Raw genomic sequence first — 19,593 nt, 5'->3', positions numbered from 1 at the left:
TCTGTTAGCATTGACTGACGCAAACGCCGCTGCTCTCGGTCGTTAAATGAAGGCCGTCAGCCACTGCGTTGTCCGTAGTGAGAGATACGGCCTGAAATTTGGTATTCTCGGCACACTCTTGACACTGTAGATTTCGGAATACTGAATTCCCGAACGACTTCCGAAATGTAATGTCCGATGCCTCTGTCTGCAACTACTAAGGCTGTTAATTTCGTCGTGCGGTCATGATTCGTCGGACACCTTTTTACATAAATCACTCGAGTACAAATGACAGCTGCACCAATGCACTGCTCTTTCGATACTACTGCCATCTGTATAAGTGCATATCGCTACACCAGGAACTTTATCACCTCATTCTATATTAGCAGACGTGATACTCACCGACATAGTCGTTCCCGTCGACGTCGACGCCGCCAGCGACGCTGATGCCGAAGCCGGGCTGCGTGGCCGCCGGGTGGCCGGAGCTGGGCAGCCTCTGGGGGCCCAGGAGACGGCCCATGCGCCGAGCGTCGCCGCTGCCCAGGTACACGAACACGCTGCCGCCCTGATCGCCGTACGGCGCACCCACCGCCACGTCTGCAATCGCCCGCACCACAAAACTTTACGCTCTCCAGTCGTCAAGCGGCTAGTCGAAAGTTATAACGAATGGCGTAGACGTCCATTTTGAGACACTACAGGTGAAGCCCGTCTCGCCACGTGCCAAGTCGCGCACATGAGCGCTCGAGGGAGGTCAAATAACAGACAAAGAGATGTCCATGAAAAACACATACTGTGTAAAACATGCACCAAATCCACAATTTGAAGATACATCAATAAAATTCAGTACCATGCTTTACATGAAATTAACAAATTTTACTGTATAGTTCGTTGAAATATAAGTCCGCAGCTCGTAGTATATGGGCTATCGTTGCTGCCTCTGGATCGCGGGGTCCCGGGTTCGATTCCCGGCCGGGTTGGGGATTTTCTCTGCCTGGGGACTGGGTGTTTGTGTTGTCCTCATCATTTCATCATCATCAATCGTGTAAGTGGTTAGATTGGACTGTGTAAAGATTGCGACTTCGTATGGGCACTGATGACTGCGCAGTTGAGCGCCCCACAGATCGAACATCATGATCACCTTTTGGATTATATATATTTAACTTTCTTTATAGAATTTAAATGTTTTATTTTCAAAAAATAATATATGTGTCTTTCCTCAGATACTATTCAAGAGATTTCTACAAAATTTTCTCTGCTTAGTGTCTTTGCGTATAGTAAGCTCCTATCATGAATTGTTTTGAATATATCGAATTGAAGAATTTCAATGATTTTTTAATTGTGATTCTGTAAGTACAATATAAAACATAAGGAAAATTCCAAGCTCTTTGTCCCATATCTCGGCTCACACTGAGAATTTCAAATTTTACTCTTGGCACAACATTTATTGGCTTTATAGAAAGAAATGTACAAAACTTCGTAATTATAGCCGTCATAGATTCAGAGAAAAACGTACATAAAACTTTAATTTTCAGGAAATGCATTTTAAAATTCATCCTAACATTGATGTCACTCCTCGAGGGTCCCAGATTTGTACATAGGAGACCTCTTTCTCTTCAAGGCTTCTCTTCTGGTTTCTTCTTTTATGCATTCTTTCCTTTACCTGGCCTTCAACAGACATTCCAGCTGCTGAGAGACGTTGTAAATCTACTTTTCTCAAGATATCTTGAGTGTAATTTTCTGTCTTACACCCCATTCTCTCTAATACCTTCATCCTCTCTACGTCATATACAAGAACCTCATCATAAGTTGCAAATCTAACAGATGTAGCACACGAAAATATGGTTTTAGGGCATATAAGTGAATTTAGAGACTCATTTCCATTCGGGGTTTTGCCGTGAACGCACATTTTAAGAAGTTCAGGATCGGCCAGAAACCTGTGCGTGGGGGTGACAACATGCAGGATACAATATGGAAGCCTCTCCTTGTGGCACAGCCGGCCTGTGTGGCCGAGCGGTTCTAGGCGCTTCAGTCCGGAATCTCGCTGCTGCTACGGTCGCAGGTTCGAATCATTCCTCGGGCATGGATGTGTGTGATGTACTTAGGTTAGTTAGGTTGAAGTAGCTCTAAGTCTAGGGGACTGATGTCCTCAGCTATTAAGTCACATAGTGCTTAGAGCCATTTGAACCATTTTAATGTGGCAGAGATAATGATTGCGATGTTCATTCGTCGACACCATATGGCAATATGTAGCCCATATTGCACTTTTCACGTCATTTACACTAGATAGGTTCTGGCAAAACAAGAATTCCTTCTTCACAAACAGAGCAGCTGATTTGTTATTATTTCTTAGATACGGAACAGAGTCACAGATGATCTTTAAAACCAAAGAGCATATATCACAGCCCTCTAGATGTATCGCGTGCAGCTTGACTTGAAAGTAATCCACGGATCCGTTGCTAGTATTGAAGTGTTGCTTCAAAAAGTGGGCGCGGCAAGAATATCGTGTCACACATGTCATTATTTTTCAGGCACTTTGGATGTGGTTTCATCGTTGAAGGCTTGGGAACTTATTGTCCACAAGTTCTACTAATAAATAAAAAAATAAACTGGAAATTGACATTTTCGGTGCGTTTCATGAACGTTCCCCCTTAATTAAAGCTAGATTTATGTTCCTACGGAAAATTGATCCCCTAGTTACAAATAACGCTTTGGTGCATTTCATTTCTTAATATTATTTTTTCGAGAGCAGCCTCAAGAAAAGGTCTCCTTTTTTTTTTGTAAACATACTGTTAACCCTGTGGTGAATGATTGTCTCTGCAGTGGACAGTTTTTAATGGCCACTTCTCTGATGTTTTCATTCAACCTTGAGGCTACAAATGCATGCAGGGTACAACAACAGCAGGGAGTGCCCACTGCAGTGGACTGTGTGTATTTTCAGCCTCAGGAATGTCTGAAAACGCCAAAGATGCAACCACTAACAGCTCTCCCCTGTAGCGGCTGCTATGCTCCACAGGGTTAATAGATTCTTCACCACGGTGTTGTGAGTGATGCTACCTCCACTTCCAAATACGAGGTGTGCCTATAGAATAACGGAGCTGTTGCTGTAAAACATTTTATTTATGAAAGATATATATTTAGTTATTGTCACTCTCAAAATACTACTACCCCCTCTACCCCTACAACGCTACAGGCGAATTTTCCTTTGATGGAAACAGTACTGGAAGTCTTCCTCTGTGAGCTCTTTGATTACGCGTGTCGTTTTTCCTTTCACTCCTTCAACGGACTGAAATCTTGTTCCTTTTAAAGCAGATTTGACCTTGGGGATTAGGTAAAACTCACAAGGCGCTGAGTCATGCGAGTAAGGTGAGTGGTTTAACACTGGGATGCTGTATTTCGCCAGAAACCTCTTAACAGACAGTGTTGTATGAGCAGGTGCGTTACCTTGATGCAGAGTCTATGACTTGTTTTTCTTCTTTTCGGAGTTGAACAATAACCTCTAGTTAGTAAAGTTGGTTAATAGTTTGGCCTTCAGGAACTCAGTAAAGATATACAATATTTGCTGTTTCGTATATGGAGAAAAACATCATCGTCGCTTCGAATCTTGATTTGCTCATTCGAGCTTTTTTCGCTCTCTGTGAACTTGGGTCCTCCCAGTACATGTATTGGTGCTTAATTTCTGGATCATAAGAGAAAAACATGTTATAACTCTTTCCAAGAAATCGGGATCATATTCAATGGTATTCAAAGTGTTAGTACAAATATTTTCTCAGGCTTCTTTTTGTTACACCACGAGAATTTTCGGCACCAGTTCTGCATACACTTTTCTCACATTAAAATGGTTATCTGAAACTTGTCTTATGTATTCTTTTTCAATCGACCGAATACTCAACACACGGTCAGATCGAATCAGATTACCTACTTTTCAATATTTTCATCCCTGTTTGATGTTGAGAGGCGTCCCGGACGTGAGTCATCTTCAGCGTCTTATCGGCCATCTTTGAAATGCTCGAACCACTTAAAAACTCGTGTTCATGATAAACAGTCTTCGCCATACACTTCTTTTAGTAAAAATTAGGTTTCACCAGAAGTGTTTCCAAGATTCATGTGAAACTTCACGACGATTCGTTTCTCTGTTATTATATTTATCATTTTTCCGGAAAAACAGAACAACAGCTCTTACGCGAACGAAGGCTGCGACCACACTGAGTTCTCTGCAGACACCAGAGATACCGCATTCGACTGGCTTCATGCTTCACCTTTGGCGTATGCGTACTTACTCTGTGACAGCACAGTCCCGCTTTTTTTTTTTGTAGCCACTTCGTACAAACACGCTCGCATCCTCTGTCTTGGTGTGGCAATTATTCAAAAGGGAGCTCCCGTTGAACGATACCACCAAGTGCCAAGTTCGTTCAATTACTCGATTTTTGGACGAAAAAGGTATTAAACCGGTTGAAGCTCACCACTAATTGCCAGACGTCTAATGGCAGCCGTGCATCGATGTCAAAAATGTTCGTAAGTGGTGTAGAGACTTTACAGGAGGTCTTAACTGAAATCCACGAAGCAGAAAATAGCGATGGGCCGTCATTTCTCGACAAGACACTTGCGAAGGTGGAGGAAACCACGCGTAAATATCGGAGCATAATTCTGGATGTTCTCTGCATTTTGGTTCCTGAGGTCTCCCGAAGCTCCATCCATAGGATTTTAAAGTAAAAGTTGCAAAATAGGAAAGTATCTGCAAGATTGGTACCGCTTATGCTGACAGGACATCACAAGCAGCAACAAATTCACTGTTCTCGCGAACTTCTTCGCCTCTTTGGAGATGAAAAGAACAATTTTTTGGAGTCCATTGTCACGACGGGCCGCAACCTCAGCTTTCTACTTTACACCAGAGACAAACCAACAGTCATACGAGTGGCAGGATCCCTCTTCGCCCAAGCCGCGAAAATTCAAATAAACACAGTCTCTTGGTAAAGTCACTACAGCTGTGTTTTAGTCCCGGACGGTACTACTGTTGGTCGACTTTCTGCCTGTTGGGACAACAACCAGCGCTGACAGATACTGTGTCACACTGAAGAAACTCATAAGAACAATTCAGATCAGGAGAAGAGAAATTTTAAGGAAAGGCGTACAATTCCCCATGGAGCTAGGTGAAAAATCCATTAACTTTTTAGACCTTAACATAGATATCACCACAAATACACACACTTTCAAAACACAGAAAACCCACAACAACAGACACAATAATACCCTCATTTTCACAAAACCCAATAACACACAAACATGCAGCCTTCCATTCCATGGTACACCGCGTCACATCCAGTGTCGAAACAGAAATTCCAAACAGAAGTAGACACCATTAAATACACTGCATATAACAATGGCTATAACCCAGAATTAGTTTACAAAATCCTGCACAAGAAACAAAGAAGGAAAATCTTGCCCTACATTTATGCCCCCTCTGCAATAATAACTACACCAAAAACCAACTGGTGCACTATACCATATCTAGGTAAGCTATCAGACAAACTAGCCAAACCACTGAAAGTGTGGTGTCACCGCCAGACACCACACTTGCTAGGTGGTAGCTTAAATCGGCCGCGGTCCATTTAGTACATGTCGGACCCGTGTGTCGCCACTGTGTGATCGCAGACCGAGCGCCACCACAAGGCAGGTCTCGAGATACGGATGAGCACTCGCCCCAGTTGTACGACGACTTTGCTAGCGACTACACTGACGAAGCCTTTCCCTCATTTGCCGAGAGACAGTTAGAATAGCCTTCAGCTAAGTCCATGGCTACGACCTAGCAAGGCGCCATTAACCATATCGGGAGAGAGTCTCACTTGTATTATCAAGAGCGATGTACCGCAGAAGTGAATAAAAGATAAGTATTCGAGGAGCTGCATACTTTTCTTATTAGAATTCACTACTTATCCTGTTCCAGAATTCACGCCCGTCTGCGTTAGATAGCGTGCCTTTCGGCCTCCTTTATCTACAAGGTGTTGGCACATTTACCAACACATCAGAAAGCCCAAAACTATAAAACATCATTTTATGCAAGAGGTACAGAGTTACTCTCCGATTCAACGGCAAGGACAAAACAGATAAACTAAGCAACAGTGGGGTCTACAAAATAACCTGCACTGACTGCAATAAACTGTACATTGGTCAAACGGGCTAGGCCATATCAATAAGGCTGACTGAACATGAACGCAGCTGGAGATTAAATAAATCAGACTCCACCTTTGCTGAACATGTGCTCAAAGAAGGACACAAATATCTAACACACATAGAAGTGCTACATATAGCCAACAAAGCCAGAAAACTCAGCCTACTAGAAGCACTTGAAATTAACAAACACTTAGCCCTAAATCCCCAGCCGGTCCTAAATGACCAATTGGAACTGAGCCCATCACCACTCTTAAACTTTACACAATACAGTAAACCTGCTACTAACCACAAAGTGTTCCAATAATAAACAAATTCACACCCCAATATAATGTAATATCCCTTATGTGTTTACATTCCTAACTGTAACTCAACTGTAACAATGTAATATTTGGTGTACATTAATGCACAATTTTCTAATAACAAAATGTAACCGCCAAAGAAAACATCGCTGTTGTACAACCAACAATTAATGTCCAGTGCAACTGCTCACAACAAATACCAAAAATTGTAAATTTGTTATAATGTGTATTGTAAATATTTATAATTATTGTCATACATGGTACTGACAAACCATAAAATGTGATTTTTTATGTTAAAGAACAGTTTTACGCAACAGAATGTCAAAAGGCCCGTTTGACAATTCCAAAGACAATACCACAACTAAAGATCGTATGTAAGTGTGTTGTATTTTAGTCCAGAATGTCTGGTTCGTAAGAACACAAGCTCCTTGTAAACAATAGCCAGCAGTTATCTGAAGATGGCCTAATAAGCCGAAAACTAGTTCATACAAATAAAAATCAGTAGAACAAAAAACCGCCCAAGTGTTATTCAACCCTCAAAAGGCGTATGCAATTCAAATAACAACGCTCGCCCACACGTCGCCCGTCAAGCCATCGATCTGCAACCAAACCTTGACTGATTATGTAAAACAATAAAGTATTGTTCAGCATTTAAAATGATGTAACTATCACAGAAAATAAACGGTTGTTTGTACAAGTAAAAATACAGGAGACCTAACTTCTGGCATTTCTCTCGTGTTTCGATATGTACATAACTTTACTTGCAGATTTTTCTGTCAAAGAAAAATTGGATACTCAAACAAAAGGAAGAAGGGGCGAGATGGCTGCAGACAGGGCTTTTTTTATGACAGTGCTAATTACTTCGCCTCTGGTGTCAAAAAATAGGTTTCCTGCAAACTGCTGAGAAAGGCAGCAGTCAAGTTCTACCTACTTGACCACAGGAAGCAGATAATACCTCTATTCCTCACAGGTTTCCCATCCTGCCTGGGCGTCAACCGACCCAAAGGAAGACATTTTCTGTATGAAGGCGCCTTTTTGGAGAAAAGGAGTCGTTCAGATTTACAGCGCATTCTACCGTTTGTCGCCATTTTGGATAAACTGTTAAGTTCTCTCATGATTACCATTTCAGAGATGAAATTCCAGAATACTGTTTTGCAGTATGTAAGGACCTAAGCAATCTGGCACATTGTTGTGCACTCCGCAATATGGAAACGAGGGAAATATCGCCATACGTACAATAGTATTTTTAATGTTTCATAAGAACTGAACGCAAAGAATAAGAAGGTTGGTTTTTTCGGGGGGGGGGGGGGGGGGGGGTAGGCAACCGGCGGCCCGCGGTCTGGATATCCGGTGCACGACTGGTTTCAGTCAGACTCGCGGAAGAAATTCGTGGGAGAGAGAGCGAGAGAATATTAGAACACTGCAACCGTTTAAACTGAAGGTAATTTACAACGGCTTTTCGAGAAGTAAGGTCCGATCGGTTGCGAAATGGAAACCACTGTTAAAATCAAAACTGTTTTATTTGCAACGGATAGATACACCTTGTAGCTACTTCTTTATGTAGCCGACGCTCGAAGTTAAACATTTGTCGTATGTAAGCCAGCCGTCTGTGTTTTCCGCCAATTCTCTACGCTGGTCTACAGCACGTTGTCTGTGTCAAAATGTTGTCTCATAGCCAGCAGTTCATGTGAGCAGAGATGAAACTCAGAGGGAACCAGTTAAGGGATGTATTGCGAGTGATCCAACACATGTCGTCGAAAACGGCGTAGGAGCATTTCATTGCTCCTGCAGAGTCCGGTCGAGAATTTTCATGAAGTAGGAAACGCATGACAGTTATGTTATGTGCGCTGCCTGACATCAGGCAAAATCTCTCACCAGCCTTACATACTTGCCGGGAGACACTATTTTCTAGGCATCGTTATGTGCTCACTGTGCGCTCGGAACTGGACAGAGCGACGTTAGGTGATCGATGCGCATACTTGAGACACTACCCAACACATCTGTGGAGAGCTCATCGGATTTACACGATGTTTTTCCATTTCGCGCTTGATCTGTCCTTTCTTTCCAAACAGCCCTCGTATAATGAATTGCCTGCAACCAGTTGCTTTTATGCACGCTTATTTTTCCATGATAACACTTCAAGATGCCTGGCATCCCATCTTCATATGTTTACGTTTACTTAAGTATTTGGCCACCCGCGCCGGCGGTTCGAATCCTTCCTCGGGCATGTGTGTGTGTGTGTGTGTGTGTGTGTGTGTGTGTGTGTGTTTGTGTTGTTCTTAGCATAAGTTAGTTTAAGTAGTGTGTAATTCTAGGGACCGATGACCTCAGCAGTCGGTTCCTTAGGAATTCACGCACACGTACACTTAAGTGTCGTGAACATTGTTTTGTCATTGATGGCGTTGCAGGATTTTGTAACAGAGACTTTTGAGACAGCTAACGTAAAACTTTGTAAGTAAAGAAACAATGTTCACGATGCTTAATTAAATGTAAACAACTGAAGACGGGATGAACATAAATTGAATGTACTCTAAAAACGTGTGTTTTGAGGCGTAATTTGCCGGCATGGCGAGTCAAGAAATGGGTGCCATTCATACTGATGCGTTACCGAAAAACATTTGACTTAATGCGCAAGGAGATTTGCTGTTGTGCTACGAGGCCGCCCGCGATCTTAAGATTCCATACTCCTCAATCAGCCTACAAAATAAGCGACTTTTACGATTTTCTTGGAAAATCTAATGAGGTATATCTTCTTGCACATTATTCATTGATTCTTGGTCAACATTTTTTTTGTTTGTTTAAGGAAGCCAGCTCTCATTAAGCCCCCGTCCTACGAGTGGAAATTGCTCTGTCCAAAATGATGTGTGTCGGCCAAGGACGTCCTGCAGCCTGCAAATCTTACCTGAAATATAATAAACAAACAATTTTTCTTAATCTATAGAACATTGCGCACGAAGTAGCTGCACAGTTTGTGAAACGTGAAAAATTATAAAATGGCAGACGTTTGAAACAAAGATGTAGTTTTGTCGTATGTTTTTCGTCACGTTCTTTGCAGTAACTAATTAATAAATTAAAATGAAAAAATTGGCTTATTACTCCTTGCGGACATGCCCGAGGACTAATTAAGCCAAATTTCAGATTGATATCTTTTTAAGTATGCTCCGAATGTATTCCGTCAGCTTGTGCAAATTCTATATGAGGGTGAAAGGTATAAGGAAAGGGTTTCAATGCAGAGCAGTTTTTTGTAACGATAAGGACGGAAATCTGTTTGGAGTAAAAGATCAGATTTTAGATGGATGGGTGGAGTATTTTAGTGAACTATTGAATACAGAATGGAAAACGAAGGTGAAGTTGATGCTGCCATGGTAGAAGAGGTGTATTGAAACGTCCCCTTTGAACAACTATACAGGACTGTCCTTAAACTGACGCACAATATTTTGTTAGCGCAACGCAATCTGACTTTCAAAATTCCCTACAAAAGAATGGCCCTGACTAACATTAAACTATACCTTTCACAAATCACTTACCTCACAAAAATCTTCGCTGCTCAAGCTACTGCAATACAGCGAGCGCCACTACTGCCAGCTAAATAAAAGATTCAAACTGTGGAAGGCACTAACTACTGATAGGGATAGTTAGCAAATGAAAGATATTAATAGAGAACAAACAATGTATTTACCTTGATATCATCATATATAAATATAGCAGTTTATGACAAATTACAAATCTCCGCCATCACTCTCCCCACATCCACCACTGCTGGCGGCTCACCTCCAACTGCTCAACGCTACGCGCTGTTCACAGCCAGCTGCCGCTGCCCAACACTACAATGGCAGACAACAATGCAAACTAGCCACAGACTGCACACAGCACAGCCAGTGATTTTCATATTGAGCGCTACGTAACGTTGCCAATAAGAAAACATAAACAGCCTACTTACATAGAGAAAACATAAACAGCCTACTTACATAGAGAAAACATAAACAGCCTACTTACATAGAGAAAACATAAACAGCCTACTTACATAAACAGCCTACTTACAGTATATGGAAGTAAACAGAGGAGTACCAGGAATCCGTCGAGCAACCTACGCTGGAAGAAGTTAAAACTAGTATCAAGACTCTTAAAAACAACAAAGCTCAGGTAGAAGACAACATTACAGCGGGAATTGTAAAATATGGTGGAGAAAAATTATTAAGGGTTTTGCATGAGATTATAGTGGAAATATGGCGGAAAGCAAATCTGCCAGAACAGTGGAATACAGCAATGCTTTGCCCTACGCATAAGAAACATGACAAAGCCGACTGTGTGAATTATAGAGGAATTGCACTGCTCTGTATAGTATGTAAAGTATTAGGAACAATCATGGCGTGGACACTCAGAACATATGTAGACGATTATCGAGGAGACTACCAGAGTGGTTTCAGAACTAATAGATCTGCTACGAATCAGATTTTTACTGTCGGACAAATCCTTGAAAAATGGCACAATATTGATGTCCACCACTTGTTTATTGATTTCAAACAAGATTATGATAGTATCAAGAGGGATCAACTCTGGAAGGCAATGCAAGAGGCAGGAGTACCCAGAAAACTAATAAGACTGGTTAAAATGACTTTGAGAAGAACAGCATGCAAAACAAAGGTTGAGGGCACTTTATCAAAGGCATTTGAAGTTATCCAATGATTCCGACAGGGAAATGAGCTCTCCACTGTTCTATTTAATATCGCCTTGGAGAGGCATTGCGATAAAGATACAAAGCGGCACCGCTGGGGAATACTGTTTAATAGAGTGATGCGGGATCTTGCATATGCAGATTATATTGATTTGTTATCCAGTAGGAAACAGGATCTGGAAGAAAAGCTTGAAAAATTAGAAAGATGCAGAGCGTAGATGGAGTTTACAATTAATCAGTCAAAGATCAAGTATATGTTAACATCTAGGAAAAGGTATAGTGAAGGAGAAAGAAGCATGACTTCGAACGGGAAAGAATTTGAACTCTGTGAAAGCTTTAAATATATTGAGTCACTGGTACCTGAGACTAATGATATGAGAGAAGAAATACATGCAAGGATTACAGCTTTTAACTGGGACTACTATGTACTTATTAAAGTATTTAAAGCATGAAGCCTTGGTAGGAATATGAAGCTCACAATGTATCGTACACTAGCGAGACCTGTGGTGATGTATGGTTCGGAGACGTGGACAAAGACACAAAATGATGAGGAGTCGTTGCAGAGATAGTAAAGGAAGATACTTAGGGCCAGTGAATTATAGGGAATTTTGGCGAATCATAAATAATAAGGGAATCAGAGAGTTGTATAACAAACTAGTTATCGTGATAGAAATAACGAGAAATAGACTACATTGCTTGGGACATGTAGAAACAATGGTGGAGAGCAGCACAATTAAGAAAGTTTTCAAAGAAAAAGCAGGTGGACGCCGTATAAGGGGCAGACAAAGGAGGAGGCAACGTGGAGGAGGATTTGATAAAAATGGGGGTTAGAAGATGGAGTGTCAAGACAGCCAGTAGAGAAGAGTGGGCGGAGATTGTCCAGGAGGCCAAGGCTCAACCCGGGCTGTAGCAACAAGGAGTAGCCGACCGGTGTGGCCGAGCGGTTCTAGGCGCTTCAGTCTGGTACCGCGCGACCGTTACGTTCGCAGGTCCGAATCCTGCCTCAGGCATGGATGTGTGTGATGTCCTCAGATTAGTTAGGTTTAAGTAGTTCTAAGATCTAGGGGACTGATGACCTCAGATGTTAAGACCCTTAATGCTCAGAGCCATTTGAACCATTCTGAACCAAGGAGTAAGTAAGTAAGCTTGAGATACAGTATATTTCAGGCTGACGGAATTGATTGTTGGCTCACTAATAATAATATCTTTCTGAAATTTGGCTGAATTACTCCTCCTTACTTCAATTTATTTTGTAGATATTGTAAAAAAGTGACCAAAAATGCCCTACAAAGCTACATCTTTAAATTCTGTAAAATTTAATGAACAACCATGCTATTACTTCCTGCGTAAATACTATTGATGAAGAAATTTGTTTGTTTTCCGATTTCAGGTAATATTTGCAGATTGCGGAACTTCCGCCGTGGACACACCTTATTTTAGACAAATACACTTTCACTTCTCGGATGGGAGAACCTGAAGATGACTGAATTTATACTTATAAAATCAAGATGTTATCCAGGAATCGATAAATAATGTGTAAAAAGATTTACTTTTATTCCTTCATTAGTTTGTCCAACAAGAGTTGTAAAAGTCGCTTATTTTGTACGCTGACTGAGCAGAATGGACCGTTAAGTAAGTAAGTGAATCAGCCCTGTGAGTCAACAAATGCTGCCCGTGCCTGGTTTAACTGGTTGCGTCACATAACGAGGGAAATTCCTCACGCAGGACAGGGCGTGAGCGGTTTACGCAGCTGCCGCACGCTGCAGTATCACTGCTGCGCCTGTTGTCACTTCCGGCAGACTACAAACATTGCGTCATAGCCCGCTGGCTGCTGTTACGCGAGAAAGAGGAAGCCGCTTATCGCGCGAATGCCGCTGTGACTTTGGAAATTTGTGGTAAGGTCTTATGAGACCAAACTGCTGAGGTCATCGGCCCCTAAGCTTACGCGGTACTTAATCTAACTTCAACTAACTTACACTAAGGACGACACACACACACACCCATCCCCGAGGGAGGACTCGAATCTCCGACGGGGGAAGCCGCGCGGACCGTGACAAGACACCCCAGACAGCGCGGCTCTCCCACGCGGCTCCGCTGTGACTTTACGAAGGCAAATATCTTCCCATCCAACAACATTTCTCTGTTGAAACATCTCGAAAACATTCGATCACTTTTATCAACATGAAGTTATATTTAACATGTGTCACTATGTTTATCTCTGCTACAAAATCTCCAAAAAAATTCATTCAGTATAATCACACGAAATTAAATTCAACACGTGTGAATTTGTTTCTGTTCAGTCTGTCGTAAAAGACTGAGATTGGCTTCGAATGTGTTATTAATTTCAGAGACTTCACATTGACAAACAATAATGAAAAATACACTTATCAGCCAAAACATTATGACCACTGCCTACCGCGACGTTGGATGCCGCCTGGTGGCCTTGCGGGTGTTCACCCTAGCAAAGATATTGACTGAAAATGGAGAAATCCATTGAGATAAGCGACTTTGACAAAGGCAGATAATTATTACGCAGAGACTGTGAACGAGTATCTCGAAAACTGCGAAGATGGTCGAATGTTCACGTGCTACCGTCGTGAGCATCTATGGTAACTGGTAGAAGGACAGTGAAACTACCATTAGACGCTAAATGGTTGGACGTACACGACTCTACACAGAACTTGGGGCTCGGAGGCTAGTGCGCTCTGTAAAGTAATAAACACTCCTGGAAATGGAAAAAAGAACACATTGACACCGGTGTGTCAGACCCACCATACTTGCTCCGGACACTGCGAGAGGGCTGTACAAGCAATGATCACACGCCCGGCACAGCGGACACACCAGGAACCGCGGTGTTGGCCGTCGAATGGCGCTAGCTGCGCACCATTTGTGCACCGCCGCCGTCAGTGTCGGCCAGTTTGCCGTGGCATACGGAGCTCCATCGCAGTCTTTAACACTGGTAGCATGCCGCGACAGCGTGGACGTGAACCGTATGTGCAGTTGACGGACTTTGAGCGAGGGCGTATAGTGGGCATGCGGGAGGCCGGGTGGACGTACCGCCGAATTGCTCAACACGTGGGGCGTGAGGTCTCCACAGTACATCGATGTTGTCGCCAGTGGTCGGCGGAAGGTGCACGTGCCCGTCGACCTGGGACTGGACCGCAGCGACGCACGGATGCACGCCAAGACCGTAGGATCCTACGCAGTGCCGTAGGGGACCGCACCGCCACTTCCCAGCAAATTAGGGACACTGTTGCTCCTGGGGTATCGGCGAGGACCATTCGCAACCGTCTCCATGAAGCTGGGCTACGGTCCCGCACACCGTTAGGCCGTCTTCCGCTCACGCCCCAACATCGTGCAGCCCGCCTCCAGTGGTGTCGCGACAGGCGTGAATGGAGGGACGAATGGAGACGTGTCGTCTTCAGCGATGAGAGTCGCTTCTGCCTTGGTGCCAATGATGGTCGTATGCGTGTTTGGCGCCGTGCAGGTGAGCGCCACAATCAGGACTGCATACGACCGAGGCACACAGGGCCAACACCCGGCATCGTGGTGTGGGGAGCGATCTCCTACACTGGCTGTACACCACTGGTGATCGTCGAGGGGACACTGAATAGTGCACGGTACATCCAAACCGTCATCGAACCCATCGTTCTACCATTCCTAGACCGGCAAGGGAACTTGCTGTTCCAACAGGACAATGCACGTCCGCATGTATCCCGTGCCACCCAACGTGCTCTAAAAGGTGTAAGTCAACTACCCTGGCCAGCAAGATCTCCGGATCTGTCCCCCATTGAGCATGTTTGGGACTGGATGAAGCGTCGTCTCACGCGGTCTGTACGTCCAGCACGAACGCTGGTCCAACTGAGGCGCCAGGTGGAAATGGCATGGCAAGCCGTTCCACAGGACTACATCCAGCATCTCTACGATCGTCTCCATGGGAGAATAGCAGCCTGCATTGCTGCGAAAGGTGGATATACACTGTACTAGTGCCGACATTGTGCATGCTCTGTTGCCTGTGTCTATGTGCCTGTGGTTCTGTCAGTGTGATCATGTGATGTATCTGACCCCAGGAATGTGTCAATAAAGTTTCCCCTTCCTGGGACAATGAATTCACGGTGTTCTTATTTCAATTTCCAGGAGTGTATGTTATGATCTGTGACATCTCTGCCGGAACAGCACAATACTGATGCACGCAGAAATGTTTCGGAGCACACCGTTCATCATATGTTGTTGAACATGGGGCTCCGCAGCATACCACCCTCACGTGTTCGATGCGACATCGACAATTACGATTGCAGTGGGCATGAAACCATTTGAATTCGACCATCGATCAATGGAAACGTGTCGGCTCTTCGGGTGAATTACATTTTTGTTATACTAAGTCGCTAGTCGTCTCCACAAGCGCCGTCATCGAGGTCAACGGCGGCTCGGAACATGCGGAGCACCATGGACGCAGATTGGGGGGAGCAGTATTATGCTTTTTTTTTTTGGTCATCAGTCTACTGACTGGTTTGATGCGGCCCGCCACGAATTCCTTTCCTGTGCTAACCTCTTCATCTCAGAGTAGCACTTGCAACCTACGTCCTCAATTATTTGCTTGACGTATTCCAATCTCTGTCTTCCTCTACAGTTTTTGCCCTCTACAGCTCCCTCTAGTACCATGGAAGTCATTCCCTCATGTCTTAGCAGATGTCCTATCATCCTGTCCCTTCTCCTTATCAGCGTTTTCCACATATTCCTTTCCTCTCCGATTCTGCGTAGAACCTCCTCATTCCTTACTTTATCAGTCCACCTAATTTTCAACATTCGTCTGTTGCACCACATCTTAAATGCTTCGATTCTCTTCTGTTCCGGTTTTCCCACAGTCCATGTTTCACTACCATACAATGCTGTACTCCAGACGTACATCCTCAGAAACTTCTTCCTCAAATTAAGGCCGGTATTTGATATTAGTAGACTTCTCTTGGCCAGAAATGCCTTTTTTGCCATAGCGAGTCTGCTTTTGATGTCCTCCTTGCTCCGTCCGTCATTGGTTATTTTACTGCCTAGGTAGCATAATTCCTTAGCTTCATTGACTTTGTGACCATCAATCCTGATGTTAAGTTCCTCGCTGTTCTCATTTCTACTACTTCTCATTACCTTCGTCTTTCTCCGATTTACTCTCAAACCATACTGTGTACTCATTAGACTGTTCATTCCGTTCAGCAGATCATTTAATTCTTCTTCACTTTCACTCAGGATAGCAATGTCATCAGCGAATCGTATCATTGATATCCTTTCACCTTGTATTTTAATTCCACTCCTGAACCTTTCTTTTATTTCCGTCATTGCTTCCTCGATGTACAGATTGAAGAGTAGGGACGAAAGGCTACAGCCTTGTCTTACACCCTTCTTAATACGAGCACTTCGTTCTTGATCGTCCACTCTTATTATTCCCTCTTGGTTGTTGTACATATTGCATATGACCCGTCTCTCCCTATAGCTTACCCCTACTTTTTTCAGAATCTCGAACAGCTTGCACCATTTTATATTGTCGAACGCTTTTTCCAGGTCGACAAATCCTATGAAAGTGTCTTGATTTTTCTTTAGCATTGCTTCCATTATTAGCCGTAACGTCAGAATTGCCTCTCTCGTCCCTTTACTTTTTCTAAAGCCAAACTGATCGTCACCTAGCGCATTCTCTATTTTCTTTTCCATTCTTCTGTATATTATTCTTGTAAGCAGCTTCGATGCATGAGCTGTTAAGCTGATTGTGCGATAATTCTCGCACTTGTCAGCTCTTGCCGTCTTCGGAATTGTGTGGATGATGCTTTTCCGAAAGTCAGATGGTATATCGCCACACACCAACGTGAATAGTCGTTTTGTTGCCACTTCCCCCAATGATTTTAGAAATTCTGATGGAATGTTATCTATCCCTTCTGCCTTATTTGACCGTAAGTTCTCCAAACTCCAAAACTCTTTTAAATTCCGATTCTAATACTGGATCCCCTATCTCTTCTAAATCGACTCCTGTTTCTTCTTCTATCACATCAGACAAATCTTCACCCTCATAGAGGCTTTCAATGTATTCTTTCCACCTATCTGCTCTCTCCTCTGCATTTAACAGTGGAATTCCCGTTGCACTCTTAATGTTACCACCGTTGCTTTTAATGTCACCAAAGGTTGTTTTGACTTTCCTGTATGCTGAGTCTGTCCTTCCGACAATCATATCTTTTTCGATGTCTTCACATTTTTCCTGCAGCCATTTCGTCTTAGCTTCCCTGCACTTCCTATTTATTTCATTCCTCAGCGACTTGTATTTCTGTATTCCTGATTTTCCCGGAACATGTTTGTACTTCCTCCTTTCATCAATCAACTGAAGTATTTCTTCTGTTACCCATGGTTTCTTCGCAGCTACCTTCTTTGTACCTATGTTTTCCTTCCCAACTTCTGTGATGGCCCTTTTTAGAGATGTCCATTCCTCTTCAACTGTACTGCCTACTGCGCTATTCCTTATTGCTGTATCTATAACGTTAGAGAACTTGAAACGTATCTCGTCATTCCTTAGTACTTCCGTATCCCACTTCTTTGCGTATTGATTCTTCCTGACTAATGTCTTGAACTTCAGCCTACTCTTCATCACTACTATATTGTGATCTGAGTCTATATCTGCTCCGGGGTACGCCTTACAATCCAGTATCTGATTTCGGAATCTCTGTCTGACCATGATGTAATCTAATTGAAATCTTCCCGTATCTCCCGGCCTTTTCCAAGTATACCTCCTCCTCTTGTGATTCTTGAACAGGGTATTCGCTATTACTAGCTGAAAATTGTTACAGAACTCAATTAGTCTTTCTCCTCTTTCATTCCTTGTCCCAAGCCCATATTCTCTTGTAACCTTTCCTTCTACTCCTTCCCCTACAACTGCATTCCAGTCGTCCATGACTATTAGATTTTCGTCCCCCTTTACATACTGCATTACCCTTTCAATATCCTCATACACTTTCTCTATCTGTTCATCTTCAGCTTGCGACGTCGGCGTGTATACCTTAACTATCGTTGTCGGTGTTGGTCTGCTGTCGATTCTGATTAGAACAACCCGGTCACTGAACTGTTCACAGTAACACACCCTCTGCCCTACCTTCCTATTCATAACGAATCCTGCACCTGTTATACCATTTTCTGCTGCTGTTGATATTACCCGATACTCATCTGACCAGAAATCCTTGTCTTCCTTCCACTTCACTTCACTGACCCCCACTATATCTAGATTGAGCCTTTGCATTTCCCTTTTCAGATTTTCTAGTTTCCCCACCACGTTCAAGCTTCTGACATTCCACGCCCCGACTCGTAGAACGTTATCCTTTCGTTGATTATTCAATCTTTTTCTCATGGTAACCTCCCCCTTGGCAGTCCCCTCCCGGAGATCCTAATGGGGGGCTATTCCGGAATCTTTTGCCAATGGAGAGATTATCATGACACTTCTTCAATTACAGGCCACATGTCCTGTGGATACACGTTACGTGTCTTTAATGCAGTGGTTTCCATTGCCTTCTGCATCCTCATGTCGTTGATCATTGCTGATTCTTCCGCCTTTAGGGGCAATTTCCCACCCCTAGGACAAGAGAGTGCCCTGAACCTCTATCCGCTCCTCCGCCCTCTTTGACAAGGCCGTTGGCAGAATGAGGCTGATTTCTTATGCCGGAAGTCTTCGGCCGCCAATGCTGATTATTTATCAAAATTTAGGCAGTGGCGGGGATCGAACCCGGGACCGAAGACGTTTTGATTATGAATCAAACGCTACCCCTCGACCACGGGTACTGCTATCGGAGACATTATCCTGCGCTTTCGTGAGACCTGTGGTAGTAATCGAAGGCACACTGAGAGGTGCGAACCACCTGCATCCCTTCATGCTGGAGCCAGAACAGCGCTACAATGGTTTGAGGAGCATTATAGTGAACTCACGTTGAGTGTCGGTGACGAAATTCGACTGACGTAAATCCTATGGAACCCATTTGGCTCGCTATCGGGTGTCATCACCGCGTACGCCAATCAGTGGCCCGTTATTTACACTAATTACATGATCTGTGCGTAGACATCTAATACCACATACCTCCACAATCCTACCAACATACTGTCGGTTTTCTGAGACGTTAAATCAGTGGTATATTTAGTTCCAAAGACGGACAGACAAGCTATTACGCAAATGGTCATCAATGTACATACAGTATATACCTGGTGTCTGTTCTTTCGGACATGTCCGAACTCTTACGGGAATCGGCAAGATGCCGCGAGTAATGAGGCTATTGACCAGGAGCGCTTCATCAGTAGTATGTGATAAAAGTTCAGAATTTGGGTTTGACGGGTGGCGCGCTAGGGTAGTCCGTTCGGTTTTGGTGACCACTGTGTCTGGATGTCGTAATGGTCAGTGCATCTGTCTAGTAAGCAGGAGACACGGATTCGAGTCCCGATTTGGTACAAATTTTAAACTTG

At 43.5% G+C, this 19,593-nt stretch overlaps 1 protein-coding gene across 1 annotated transcript in view; it reads right to left on the bottom strand.

Moving 5' to 3' along the window:
* Positions 1-361: 361 nt before the first annotated feature.
* LOC124616336 (integrin alpha-9-like) overlaps positions 362-19,593 on the bottom strand; it is a 180,685-nt gene continuing 161,453 nt past the window's right edge. Inside the window, exon 10 of the mRNA XM_047144643.1 lies at positions 362-576. Coding sequence (XP_047000599.1) covers positions 362-576 — 215 coding nt within the window. The remainder of the gene's footprint in view (positions 577-19,593) is intronic.

This window comes from Schistocerca americana, chromosome 5 (genome assembly GCF_021461395.2).
Source record: "Schistocerca americana isolate TAMUIC-IGC-003095 chromosome 5, iqSchAmer2.1, whole genome shotgun sequence".
NCBI classification, from domain to species: domain Eukaryota; kingdom Metazoa; phylum Arthropoda; class Insecta; order Orthoptera; family Acrididae; genus Schistocerca; species Schistocerca americana.
The sequence above is the reverse complement of the archived record's forward strand: the minus strand, read 5'-3'. Positions and strand labels throughout refer to the sequence as shown.